Source organism: Gasterosteus aculeatus, chromosome 12, assembly GCF_964276395.1.
Source record: "Gasterosteus aculeatus chromosome 12, fGasAcu3.hap1.1, whole genome shotgun sequence".
In the NCBI taxonomy this organism is placed as follows: domain Eukaryota; kingdom Metazoa; phylum Chordata; class Actinopteri; order Perciformes; family Gasterosteidae; genus Gasterosteus; species Gasterosteus aculeatus.
Genome location: NC_135700.1, coordinates 23,601,759 through 23,615,774, shown reverse-complemented (window position 1 = coordinate 23,615,774; position 14,016 = coordinate 23,601,759). Strand labels below are relative to the sequence as shown.

The window sequence follows — 14,016 nt, the reverse complement described above, 5'->3', positions numbered from 1 at the left end:
ACTGCCTCCAGCCCCGCGGGGGAGTCACATGACCCCGTGAGGGAGAAAGAAGAGGGGGGGGTCAGAATCCCTCAATGAAAACCACATGGAGGGAGGAGAGAGAGAGAGAGAGAGAGAGAGGAGGCAGAGCAGCTGGAGGAAAGCCTCCAGAACCAGGACCAGGAGATCAGAACCAGGAGATCAGAAGCAGGACCACGAGGTCAGAACCAGGAGGTCAGAACCAGGAGGTCAGAACCAGGAGGTCAGAACCAGCCCGCTCCAGCATGTCTGAGTCCATCAGGAGGAAGAGCTCCAGCAGACAGCTGCTGCAGAACCTCATCAGGTGAGAGAAGCTCCTGTTTGTTGTGGATCACCAGCAGGAGAACCAGTGCGTTGGTTTGAATCATTGGACAGATGCAGTTAGTGAGTTCGGCAGCATTTTACATTCTTTCATTCTCGACCGGATCGATGTTAAAATGTGCTTGTGTGCGGTTTTTCAAAAAGTTTGACATATATTAAAAAAAAAAATCCGTCCGTCGCAAATGCAGAACTTATAACATAACTGTAATAAATCAGAAAGAAAAATGTCCTCCTTTTATTTCATTTGGGAGACATTTAGCCGTATTAAACATAGAAGCACAATCGTATGAACATTCTGCAGTAAAACATGATTACGGCTCCACGCGGCTCGTATTATTAACGTTATGACGGATATCTGCTCATCATTTAAAGACGCGAAGGGAACACAGACACCACGAGGACGGCGTCAATATGTCAACATGTTTACTGCTTCTTTTCTGTGTTTGTTCTGGAAGAACTCAGAGGCCAGTGAGGAAACTACACACAGAAATCTGGTTATCCGTTTAATCCGTCGGATTGTGATGATTATCACTTTGGTTCTGATTTTTATTTATTTTTTTAACCAATTTTTTTCCCAAAAATGTAAATGTCTTCAGAATCAGAATTGTATTTGTTGTCTTGAAATACACATTAGCATGAATCCAACATATTGTAGAAACGGATAAATCGATGGTTCCGTTCATGCTCACGTCCGAAGAGGGCGGAGCTCAAAGATAAAAGATGGCGGGCCGGGGGGGTCCCTGCTCCATCGCGCCATCAGTTTGGGGGACATTGGCCTGAAGAACGTTGGAGACCCCTGATATATATAACATCATAGATGCTGTTGTAAGACTTACCTGTGAGAAGTAACCTGGATGCTCTCCAGCCTCGTGTTTGGGTCGTACCATTCTGGACCGCGGCAGAAAGGTAGGGGTGCAAAACAGGTTTCAGTCTCAGGTGATATTACTTCATTATTAATATTATATTCCATTGGTGTTAATCACCACAACTACAATCACACACTGTCCCTTTAAGAGTCAATCTGAATCAATGCAGCTCAGGTCAGAAAGAGGGAGTACTAGTAGTACTAGTACTAGTAGTAGTAGTACTAGTAGTAGTAGTAGGACTGGGTAGTGGAGTTTGCTGCACTGAGGGAATACGGATCCTCACGTTTGAACACGTTAACTAACTATTTTAGTTTCATCCATTCGATGACTCGTCACCTTTGACCCTCACAGTGATGATGTAATGCTCCACACACTGAGGGCTCTGAGATGTGACACAAGGACACTGTCCCCAGTCAGGGGACAAAGCGCTTTACCTGAGTTCATTCTGTGTTAGGGACTCGTCACAGGCCGACGTAGAGGTCAGGAGAACATCCACCTCTTCTGATGAACCAGCGTTCGCTCGTCGTCTGTTCAGAGGGAGTGGACGTCGTCATGGCGACGCGTTGGTTGGTGCACTGTTGTCATGGTCCCTCAAGTTTGTATTTCCTTCACACAGAATAAGTCCCTTTAATGTGTTTGTACTTGCGTCATACAATGTTCACGTGAACTAACATCTCCAACTGCAGAAGACAACGTTTGTCCCACTTTTATTGCACGTCTGCGTTGTCTTCGGGTGCCTGTGCAGCGTTGGTCGGCGTGGTCGGGCCTCCTCCTGCGTGCCGTCTGACTCCAGGGGCTCATTTCTCTCCTTTTCTTTCCTCGGCGGAACGTTGCTGTGTGACTCGACACTAAACTCTGACTTCAATGGCGTCTTTTATAGCAGCAACTTCCTTAATGGCCATGACATCATCTGGCTGAGCCCCCCCCCCCCCCCTCCTGCTTTACTGCACACACAAAGAGAATGCAGTTCCCCCAGGCCTCCATTGCCTCATTGTGTAATGGTGGAAAAACTGACAGACAGCCCCCCCCTTGCTCCCCCCTGTGTACTCGTTTCACAATAAATGTCCCACGTGACTCTGGAGGTGCCGGCCGTCCTGCAGGGCCCATGTGTTTTATCAAAGGTTTGCAGGAGCAACCTTTCATTCTATCTTCAGTTAGCCAGGTTACCTGGTTACCTGGTTACCAGGTTACCTGTGAGTCCACACTACGCTATAAAACGCTATAAAACCAGACTGCGACCTTTCCCGGACTATGAGCTCTGTCCTAGTCTCAACTTCCCCAAACATCTTAATTCTGATAAAAACCACGTTGTCAGTTTGCATGAACACAATCTGCACAACGTGTCGAATCCAACGTAATAGTGAGTCACGAACATCTGTGCTTCCTGGTTATTGGCTGAAGCCTTTTGAAGGCAAAGTGTCGTCCTCTTTGGGGATTTTGCACTGGTTTCAGGCAGCGACGATGATCTCACCGCACCACCGTAGCTCATCATCTTCAGTCCATCCTGTTGCTCCTGATCACAAATCACACGGATGTGCAGGAGCTGAAGGTCGCGTCTGCTGTGCGTCTCCAGCGGGTCTGACCTCACGTCATTGGCTCGTTCGCTCCGCGCTCTCGGTCTGAGATGCCAAAGGTTTGAGGAGCTGGCTGGTCGACATGTTGCATCGATTAATCGTGTTTTTGCGTCACTGCTTTTGCACCACAAAAAGCTAATAGCTTGCATGCTTTATGTTTTCTCCTCCTAACGAGAACCAAGAAGGTTGTTTTCTCTCTTCCCGATGCTGCTGCAGAACTCGTTGTGTGCAAAGTTCAGCATCTGACTAAAGCACTTTACCTGGAAGCAGATGCAAAGGTCAAGGTGACGTGGTGGTGACCCCCACCCCTATTTTACAAAGTTCTTATTCAAATTTCCTCCAGACCGCCGCGGGTTTGATGAAGTTCTGGCTGCTCTCCATGACGGGTTCTCTCTCTTTCCATCTGCCTCCTCCTCCTCCTTCTCCATCCCTCTGAAATGAAGAACAGCACAGCAGCTGGCCAGAGCTCCAGATGTGCTTGGACAATAAGCAAAGGGGGTTTCTGTCATCCAGCCCCTCTCACTGGAAACATGAGCGCTCAATGAGCTCAGAGGAGAACAGCTTCTTGTTTCCCTTCGCTTGTTGTAAAGTCTACGTGAAGAAATGACCCACTTTCCACACACGCTTTATCATCATTACGACGGTTGTGCCTTCAATCCTTCCGTTCATTTCTCATGTTGGTCATAATGAAGCTTAATTAATTAATGAGTTCTGCCACCTCAATGGTCCTCGATCCACGTAGCCGTGGTTCTGCACCAACCTTCAAAGCCAATGTGGCTTCATCCTCTCATTTCATCCGCCTCTCTCCACAAACCCCTGTGCACTCTTAGTCCCACTGGTTCTGCAGTAGCTCCATGGGAGGAACATCTGGTGGAATGACTGCAGAAGAAGAGGAGAGGAGGCGGTTCTGGCAGGAGAGGAGTGCTCTCCATTGTTGTAGTGAGTGTTCAACCAGGTGTCGGATACTTTCTGCCTCTGATGGACGGAGGAGGAGGAGGAGGAGGGAGACATGACTTCATCCTCGTCATCACACTCAAGTGGATTCATTTAACTTCTTTTGTTCACGTGTCTGACTGAGATGTTTAATCTGTCATCGGTCAAACCAACAGCAGGTCAAAGGCTCCCACGCGTGTCGGGATTAACACGTTACCAATGTTTCTATTCGTCGGGACCATGCGGCTGAGATAAAGGAGGAGAATATGAACAGTAACGCAGGAAGTCGAGCCGCGTGGAGACGGATGACCGCTCGGCCTTAACGGGAGGGTGCCAGCGAGGTGCCGCACGCAGGCCCCCCCCCGGGGGGTCTTTTTTTGTGGGGGGTTTAAGCTAACGGCCGGCTGGCCTCCGTGTTGGTTGCAGCGTGACGGCGGAGCGCAGCCAGGAGGACGCCGAGGAGGCGGAGCGGGAGAGGAGGAGGAGAGCCAGGGAGACGCAGAGAGGAGAGGGGGGGGGGCCCTCCTCCCGGCGGGACCCCGGCCAAGGCGACGGGCTCACGGCACGCAGCGCAGAGTGAGTACCACCGCCCCCACCCCCCCTTTTATCCTCCGGTGCAGCAACGCTTGCTAATTTCCGCTCTTAGTTTGACGCACGTTGTCTCTTCAAAATAAACTTCCGCCTTCACAGGAAACATTCTGATAATAGTTACTTCTTGTGACCCCTCCACCTCCACCTCCACCTGCACCTCCACCTTCATGACTGTGTGTATTTCTTACCAAATAACCGTAGAACTGCTGATAATGCGTCTGCATCATCTCACTGCTTTATTGTTGTGAATGCAGCAGGAGACCAGCCTGAACAGATCAACTGTTTATACATGATGCATCTTCCACGTCCTCGGCAGTTCGTATGTTTTAGAATCCAATAAGCAGTTTCCTGAAATGGAATAAATGTAAAATTTAAAATGTAACTGGGCTCAGCTGGGACCGAAGTCGTCCCGTCCTTTTCTCTTGAGTTCGCCGGCCGGTGGGTTTGTGTTTGAACTTGCCCCGATGTTTCCAGCTGAGTGCCTCTCGGCCTCAGCGCTGATTAACGGGAAAGAGGCCGCTGAGGCCGCAGGTGAGCGAGGCGCCGCCACCTTGCTCAGTCAGGTAGGTGTCGTCTCTCCAGGGGGGGGGAGTCCTCTCTGCACTGTGAGGTCACATGAGGGTCACATGAGGGTCGCCGCGGGGGAACACGCTGAAACTCAGCAGCAAGCGTTCATCTCTGGACGTTTGTCATTGAAGAGAAAATGTGTTGCTGGTGCTGCGTGCAGTCATGAAAGCACGTGTTCTGATACACTCACAGGCTCGTTACCCTGTCTGATAAATCCCCGGAATTTAATGAAAGCAAAACCCATTTAGAAACAGTTGAATGTCTTATCCAATAAAAAACAGCTTATAGGTGTTTGGTTGGTGCTGATGAGCTGAGTGGACCCCAGTGCTTCTCTGTTTATTGTTTCCATGGACACCAGCTCCGTTGCTATTAATCTCCAAGCGGCACGTCTGTGTCAACGCCATGTGGGAAACCTGTTGGTGAGGCCCTGGTTTGCCTGCAGCGCCAGGTGACAAACTCTGGCACCGTGTGCAGAACCATTTTCATCGTTCAGATCCACATTTAGCAAACAAGATGCAGGAGAGGACAGAAATGATGGCAGTGGTCCCACTGGTTCTGAAGACGGGGATCAAAGCTTCACGTGTTAAGGCTGCATTCTCTTTAGTGACCAGCAGGGGGCGACTCCTCTGATCCCATAGAAGTCTACGAGAAAATGACTCTCGCTTGATTTATTCCCTCAGTAAACATTATAAACATGCGTTTTTTGGTGTTAATAGTTTCAAGTTTCAAGCTTCTTCAATATAGCATGATGTTGATTTAGTAAATGATGGTCCATGCAGCGTCCAACAGACCATAAAGGAGGGTGCTTTAGGGCGGGGCAACACATTTATTGACACGTTGTTGCCACGGTGTTGTGCCATCTGGTCCTTGTTTCCTTCTGATAACTTTAACCATTTCAAAGTATTTTTCCACATCTGTAATTTAATTGTCTCTGAGTTGTTTAAGTACCTGCTGAGATGCCGATAAAGTTCCTTCAATCATCTGAACCACTGAAACGTCAACGTTTCTTTAAAACCAAACTTCCAACCATTCGCTTGGCTCCACTTCCTGTCAGGTTCTCCGCTTGGTTCTCTTCAGGTTGGACGTGGAGCTGAAGCCCAGATGCAACCAGGAGGAGGACGAGGGCTTCAGCGACTGGAGCCACAGGTTGGAGAACCGCGGTGAGCAGGAGGTGCAAGACGTCCCCAGGAGACCTTTAACCAGGCGCAAACCAGAGCCCGGAGTGGACGGAAAACGGCAGAAGGGTGAAGAGGAGGAGGAGAAAGAAGAGGAGGAGGGATGCGAGCCAGAGAGGAGCAGTCGTTCAAAGGAAGCTTCCTCAAGACCTCCAGAGAAGGTGAAGCATCCAACAGATCAAAGCAGAACAACACCGGGGGTTTAGCTGGAGAAACAATTCACATCCTACACAGAGGGTGAGAGTGGTTAGCATTATAGCTCCTCTTCACTGTGAGCACATCAGCATGTTTAAGTTAGCATCCTGCTGCTGTGTCCAGTACAACATCAAGATGCAAGAGGCAATAATGTGTTTCCACTTTTGATCTGCTCTTAAAGCGCAAGTCTATAAAACAGAACAACTCAAAAAACAAAGAGATTTTTGGAACAATCAGTGAGCATAATTGATCAATGATGATTGATTGATTGATTGCTCCAACAAGTGTGACAGAACTACGTACACTCCGCGTTGCCCCTGTAGAGACGTCACTTTGCTCTCGCTTGGTTTTCAGATGACCTGCGACAGAGAGGAGGTCAGGATGTCCTACAGCTCCACGGTCTTCCTGTCCCAGGACACCCGGCTGCAGCACACCGACAGGACGTCCTACCTGCTGGCGGGGACCATGAGGCCTCGGTGCGCCGTGCTGTAGATTGGTTCAGACCACTAAGCCCTGTTGATTGGTTCAGACCACTAAGCCCTGTTGATTGGTTCAGACCACTAAGCCCTGTTGATTGGTTCAGACCACTAAGCCCTGTTGATTGGTTCAGACAACTAAGTCCTGTTGATTGGTTCAGACCATTAAGCCCTGTTGATTGGTTCAGACCATTAAGCCCTGTTGATTGTTTCAGACAACTAAGCCCTGTTGATTGGTTCAGACAACTAAGCCCTGTTGATTGGTTCAGACCACTAAGCCCTGTTGATTGGTTCAGACCACTAAGCCCTGTTGATTGGTTCAGACAACTAAGTCCTGTTGATTGGTTCAGACCATTAAGCCCTGTTGATTGGTTCAGACCGCTAAGCCCTGTTGATTGGTTAAGCCCTGTTGGTTGGTTCAGACCATTAAGCCCTGTTGATTGGTTCAGACCGCTAAGCCCTGTTGATTGGTTCAGACCATTAAGCCCTGTTGATTGGTTCAGACCGCTAAGCCCTGTTGGTTGGTTCAGACCATTAAGCCCTGTTGATTGGTTCAGACCGCTAAACCCTGTTGATTGGTTCAGACCATTAAGCCCTGTTGATTGGTTCAGACCGCTAAGCCCTGTTGATTGGTTCAGACCACTAAGCCCTGTTGATTGGTTCAGACCACTAAGCCCTGTTGATTGGTTCAGACCATTAAGCCCTGTTGATTGGTTCAGACCATTAAGCCCTGTTGATTGGTTCAGACCGCTAAACCCTGTTGATTGGTTCAGACTAGGGTTGCCAAATTCCAGGAATATTCAAAGTTGGAAACTTTCCACGGGAATTAACAGGAATAAACTGGAAATTTGGGGGTAATTTAACTGTATTTACCTTGTCATAAGCAAACATGCATGCAAACGTGACTTTCTAACATTAGCACGTTAGCCTACGTTAGATAACCTAACGTTCTTTCAGCGCACCAACGGCACACATTATCATCTACGCAGCTTAAAAGACAGAGTGAAAATATTTTTTGGGGATTCTTTCACCCTAAAAATATCTCGAGTCCACCTGACTGACAGTACATCAAGGTAGTAAGACAGCTATCTCCAGTCTCCCACTCAGGTCACCTCAACATGGTACATTGAGCTTTTCTCCATCGATGAGCTGTCAGCTTCAGCTTCGCTGTCAGCAAAAATTCCCAACTGAAAATTCCCGTGGAAACTTTCCGGATATTTACCCGGAAACTTTGCGAGCTTGTAGTTCAGACACAAACTGTCGGCTCAGTGGTGACTGAACTTGAGTTATTGAAGACGTTTGTCCTTAATCTCACCAAAGTCCTTTTGTTGACGCGACATGAAGTCAGCCCAAAAGAAAAAGACTAATCAACAAGTTAAAACACCTCCTCCACAGCAGAGGCGCCTGCAGGGTGGATGGGGAGCTGGAGCGGGAGGAGCAGAAGGAGGAGGTGCAGGCTGCTCTGCAGAGGGAGTCAACAGAAACCCAACGGAGCTCCAGAGATGAAGAAGATCATGAAGAAGAGCTGAGCTTCAGGCGTGAAGAGGAGGAATGCCAGTATCTGCGAGGGGAGCAGGAGGAGGAGGAAGAGGAGGAGGAGGAGGAGGAGCACAGGATGCCAGACACGGTTTGCTTTAAAATAATACTTCTAACACTACTTACTAGTACCCGAGATGTTCAGATGTTCATGGTCCCACAGGATGAAACTCCGCAGTCACATCACGATATGTTGATAGACGCCAGATACAAGAGAATTTAATAATGATATTTCAACATGGAATCAGAATCCTCAGGCTGAGCTGTCATTCATCATTTCCATTTGACACGTTGAGCACAAGCAGATTTCTTTCTGTTTACATTCAGCTGCTCACCAAAACACACCAAACACCTTGTATCCATTTGCAGTTCTTTGTGTGGGACTCAATCAACAGGAACGTGTGTGAAGCTGCTTTGTGATCCTCGACCACCCAAACAGGCAGCCTCTCTATTCACCCGACAGAATTAGTAACATTGTAAAACTATTTACTAGCACACTGTTTTATTTAACAGCTATATTATTGTCCGGTTCATATTTGTTGTTTGAATCTTTTCTACTTGTTGAAGGCCGGACTCCATTTTCCTTCTTTCCATTTTGACATTCAATCAAATGCTTGCATGAAGACTCATAGATTTTCTGCTTGGAAGTAATAAAAGTCAAAGAATGCAGCTCTGACGTCAGATGCTGTAACAGATTCCTGCTTTTAGCTCCACTGTTTTATTAGTGTTTCGCCTCCAAGTGACGAGTCTGAAAGTAAAGTGAAGCTGTCGACTTTCAGTCCGCAACACGATCCCCTGAAGCAACGCAGACCAACCGCTCACCTGAAACGTGATCTCTGTTGTAGAGCTGGATGGAGAGCAGCGGGGGGGAGGAGGCCCGCGGGAGTGAGGAGGCGAGGAGTGAGGAGGCCAGCAGGAGGAGCGAGGAGGCCAGCAAGAGGAGCAAGGAGGCAAAGAGTGAGAAGGGCAGCAGGAGGAGCGAGGAAGCCAGCAAGAGGAGCAAGGAGCCAATGAGTGAGGAGGGCAGCAGTAGGAGTGAGGAGGCCAGCAGGAGGAGCGAGGAGGCGAAGAGGGAGGAGGCCAGCAAGAGGAGCAAGGAGGCAAAGAGTGAGGAGGCCCGCAGGAGGAGTGAGGAGGCCAGCAGGAGGAGTGAGGAGGCCAGCAGGAGTGAGGAGGCGAGGAGTGAGGAGGCCAGCGGGAGGAGCGAGGAGGCGAGGAGTGAGGAGGCCAGCAGGAGGAGCGAGGAGGCCAGCAGGAGGAGTGAGGAGGCCAGCAGGAGTGAGGAGGCGAGGAGTGAGGAGGCCAGCAGGAGGAGTGAGGAGGCGAGGAGTGAGGGGGCCAGCAGGAGTGAGGAGGCGAGGAGTGAGGAAGCCAGCAGGAGGAGCGAGGAGGCGAGGAGTGAGGAGGCCAGCGGGAGGAGCGAGGAGGCGAGGAGTGAGGAGGCCCGCAGGAGATCTGCAGCCTCCCTTTGCTGCAGCAGCGATGGCGAGGAGTCGTTAAACTACGGCCCCATGAGCCCCACGTTCAAGGTATCTCATCAATCCAAAGGGGGGCGGGGGGTCAATTAGGTCCCCTGGGGGGGGGGGATGCCTGTCTGCTTCTGTCACATGTTTCCTTCTCCAAGCTGAAGGAGGAACGGCCCCAAAGCGGCCTTTAACAGCCTCTAAGCTCCTCCCCTCTTGGTCAATCTGGGTTGACTATTATACGCACTGACCTCACTCTGCCGAACCAGATGTTTCTGCCTATCCAGAGACATCTGGTTCTAAGCTAATGACAGACCTACCATTAGTAATAATGGGTCATTAAAACAAATGAATGTTGTGGTTAATCAATGTTTGTTTTTCTTGAGTAATGAGTCACTTTAGAAAACGTGTATTTTAGACATTGTTGTTTAATTTATTTTAAAACACCAAACTACACACATTTGATCAGGATCAGGAAACATTTATTGCCATAATACGTCAGACATACAAGGAATTTGACTTGGCGGTTGGTGCGTAACAGCAGACAGTACGAGAATGGACGACAAGACAACAGTGCACGAGGAATAAAATAAGATATAATGCAATGGGTTAGTAGTATAATATGATGCTATGGGTTAGTATTATAATCGTATCTATAATGCTACGGGTTAGTAGTATAATATGATGCTATGGGTTAGTAGTATAATGCTATGGGTTAGTAGTATAATATGATGCTATGGGTTAGTAGTATAATGCTATGGGTTAGTAGTATAATAAAATGCTATGGGTTAGTAGTACAATATAATGCTATGGGTTAGTAGTATAATCGTATCTATAATGCTATGGGTTAGTAGTAAAATATAATGCTATGGGTTAGTGGTATAATCGTATCTATAATGCTATGGGTTAGTAGTATAATATAATGCTATGGGTTAGTAGTATAATGCTATGGGTTAGTAATATAATTCTATGGGTTAGTAGTATAGTGCTATGGGTTAGTAGTATAGTGCTATGGGTTAGTAGTATAGTCTTATGGGTTAGTAGTATAGTGCTATGGGTTAGTAGTATAGTCTTATGGGTTAGTAGTATAATGCTATGGGTTAGTAATATAATTCTATGGGTTAGTAGTATAATGCTATGGGTTAGTAATATAATTCTATGGGTTAGTAGTATAGTGCTATGGGTTAGTAGTATAGTGCTGTGGGTTAGTAATATAATGCTATGTGTTAGTAGTATAGTCTTATGGGTTAGTAATATAATGCTATGGGTTAGTAGTATAATGCTATGGGTTAGTAGTATAGTCTAATGGGTTAGTAGTATAGTCTTATGGGCTAGTAGTATAGTGCTATGGGTTAGTAGTATAATCCTATCTATAATGCTATGGGTTAGTAGTATAATATAATGCCATGGGTTAGTAGTATAATACTATGGGTTAGTAATATAATTCTATGGGTTAGTAGTATAGTGCTATGGGTTAGTAGTATAGTCTTATGGGTTAGTAGTATAGTGCTATGGGTTAGTAGTATAGTCTTATGGGTTAGTAATATAATGCTATGGGTTAGTAGTATAATGCTATGGGTTAGTAATATAATGCTATGGGTTAGTAGTATAATGCTATGGGTTAGTAGTATAATCCTATCTATAATGCTATGGGTTAGTAGTATAATATAATGCTATGGGTTAGTAATATAATTCTATGGGTTAGTAGTATAGTGCTATGGGTTAGTAGTATAGTCTTATGGGTTAGTAGTATAGTGCTATGGGTTAGTAGTATAGTCTTATGGGTTAGTAATATAATGCTATGGGTTAGTAGTATAATGCTATGGGTTAGTAATATAATTCTATGGGTTAGTAGTATAGTGCTATGGGTTAGTAGTATAGTGCTATGGGTTAGTAATATAATGCTATGTGTTAGTAGTATAGTGCTATGGGTTAGTAGTATAGTGCTATGGGTTAGTAGTATAGTCTAATGGGTTAGTAGTATAGTGCTATGGGTTAGTAGTATAGTGCTATGGGTTAGTAGTATAGTCTAATGGGTTAGTAGTATAGTGCGGCCTGGTCCTCTCCGATTGTGATGTGGATGGAACAACACCAGCTTCTTCCATTTGCTACAAAACCCCGCGAGTGATGATGTCACAGACTGGTTACGAATGTGGCGTCGTGCTAACCGCGCTGTGTCTCCTTGTCGCTCCTCCAGAAACTCCTGATCCAGTTCTACCCGGTAAGCCCTGACCTGAGATCAGTGCCGCCCGGTGTGAGAGACGGAGTCTGCAGTGATCTGTGTGTCTTTGCAGGACGAGGTGAACAGCAGAGTCTCAACAGACGGTAAATGCTCGGTGAGTGAGGTCAGGGGTCAAAGGTCAGATGCTGATGCAATAGGATGAGAGAAGAAGTCGTCTCGGTATTTCTGTTATTTAGAGCTACAGCCGTTCATCGATTAGCCTTCAACTGAATTATTATTATAAATATCTAAAGGAAAAAGTCTAAATTACCTGATCACATCGTTCTATATTACTGGTATCTTTGACCCTTAAACATTAACATGAATCATCATTATTTATGAACGAACCAATCATTTCAGCACCTTTTTTAGCAATTTTCTTAGCAAATACGCATTAGATGCAGCAATAATTAATGTTATTATTCTTTTTGTATTTTATTATTACTTTTTCTTTATGACTTTCATTAGTCAAATGTCGACACCCTTTGTCAACACTTTTTTGAATCCTGTTTACATTTGTGGAATATTATCGTTATTGTTATTGTAGATGGTCATAATAATAAAAATACTTTTATTCTAAGCGCAGTCTGCTGAAACGCTCTGTTTATTTTCTCTCTTCAGGCTCGTGGGTTTTTCTCAAACCATGAAGGGAAGAAGCTGTGCCTGTTTCTTCCTCTGTGTTTGCAGTGTTTAACCAGCAAATGTCTTCCTTCTTCTCCTCAGATCATAGAGAGGACCGAGTCTCTGAGGAAAAGGTCAGTCAGGGGGAAACAGCAAGTGCAGAGGAGCTCAGATGAAAACAACCTGCTTGGATGAAGCTCAACGTGTCACTCGTTCATTATTCTAACAGACGTGTACGTTTCTCCATTCTTCTGAAGCACCAGTCACATCAAGAAGACTCCGTCCCCGGTTGTCGTCTCGAAGATTGACAAGAAATTGGAGCTGTACGCACAAGCCCTCGAGGTAAAAAGCCCTCCTCCTTTTCTCCTCTTTTGGAAAACGAGGAGAACTGACGCCCGAGCGTCCTGATCCCCACTTAGGTCTCCACGAAGGACGGCCGGCCGGGGGCTCAGACGCCGACGGACCTGACGAGTCCCGCCGAGCGCGTCTCCTCCAAGAAGAGCCTGTTTGAGCCCGGAGACACCCGGAGACACAACGCCCCCCCGGGCTCCCCATCGAAGGTCAACCATAGGTCAACGGATCGCCGTCTACCTCGGCTCCTGCATGTTGATGTATCTTCTTCTCTTCTCCGGCGCAGGATGCAGACGGTTTGAAAGTGGGTGTGGCTAATCTCATCAATCAGTGGGTGGGAGGGAGCGAAGGCGGGAGCAGGTGCAGCTCGTCTTGCAGACCAGCGGTAAGGCTGCACACCACGGGTTCCTCCGGTTGGAGCTTCCTCTCTGCTACCACAGCTAGCGTTTCTTCACCTGCTGTGAAACATCTCAGCAGTCAGCGAAGGCCCGCCTCCTTCTGGCTGCATTCAGAATAATGCTTAAAGCCAAGGACTCATTTAACACGTCTAAAGCTGCAAACTGCTTCCTTCATCTTGTGAATGAGTGAAGGGGAGGATTCCCCGTGCACGTTGAAAGTGGAGCTGATGAGATCACGCTGAAGTCACACGTTTTATCGGCTGAGTTTCAGGAGAACTTCTCCGGGAAAAGGTTCAAGTTCGTGGTGACGGGTCACGGAAAGTACGAGAAGGTTCCTGTGGAGGACTGCAGAGAGGAGGCCCACTGCCCGCCAGGTGAGACCACTCACTCCTCTCATCCGCTCATTAATTCACTTATCCACTCATTCATTGATTCATTCGCTCATTTAGTGGTTCATTCATTTACTCATTCATGAATTCATCCATGCATTCGTGCATTCAATTGATTGATTCACTCATTCATTAGTTCATTCATTCAGTCATCCATTCATCCATATATTCCCTTATTCATTGATTCATTAAATCATTCATTGATTTCTAGTCTGTAATGTTTAAATTCTTACATGTTTGAATATATTTCTGTTTTGAATTGTTTAAAACAAATAAAAGAATTTTTAACAAATTAAAATTCTACTTTTACTAAACAAATTC

At 46.7% G+C, this 14,016-nt stretch overlaps 1 protein-coding gene across 1 annotated transcript in view; it reads left to right on the top strand.

The window, feature by feature from the left end:
* The first annotated feature begins 113 nt into the window (after positions 1-113).
* Positions 114-14,016, top strand: part of LOC120808674 (uncharacterized) — a 21,774-nt gene continuing 7,871 nt past the window's right edge. Inside the window, exons 1-13 of the mRNA XM_078085911.1 lie at positions 114-322; positions 4,139-4,288; positions 5,948-6,206; positions 6,595-6,716; positions 8,112-8,343; positions 9,098-9,781; positions 11,913-11,936; positions 12,010-12,051; positions 12,660-12,691; positions 12,815-12,899; positions 12,977-13,117; positions 13,195-13,293; positions 13,578-13,680. Of these exons, the coding sequence (XP_077942037.1) occupies positions 264-322; positions 4,139-4,288; positions 5,948-6,206; positions 6,595-6,716; positions 8,112-8,343; positions 9,098-9,781; positions 11,913-11,936; positions 12,010-12,051; positions 12,660-12,691; positions 12,815-12,899; positions 12,977-13,117; positions 13,195-13,293; positions 13,578-13,680 (2,032 nt within the window). The 5' untranslated portion in view covers positions 114-263. The remainder of the gene's footprint in view (positions 323-4,138; positions 4,289-5,947; positions 6,207-6,594; positions 6,717-8,111; positions 8,344-9,097; positions 9,782-11,912; positions 11,937-12,009; positions 12,052-12,659; positions 12,692-12,814; positions 12,900-12,976; positions 13,118-13,194; positions 13,294-13,577; positions 13,681-14,016) is intronic.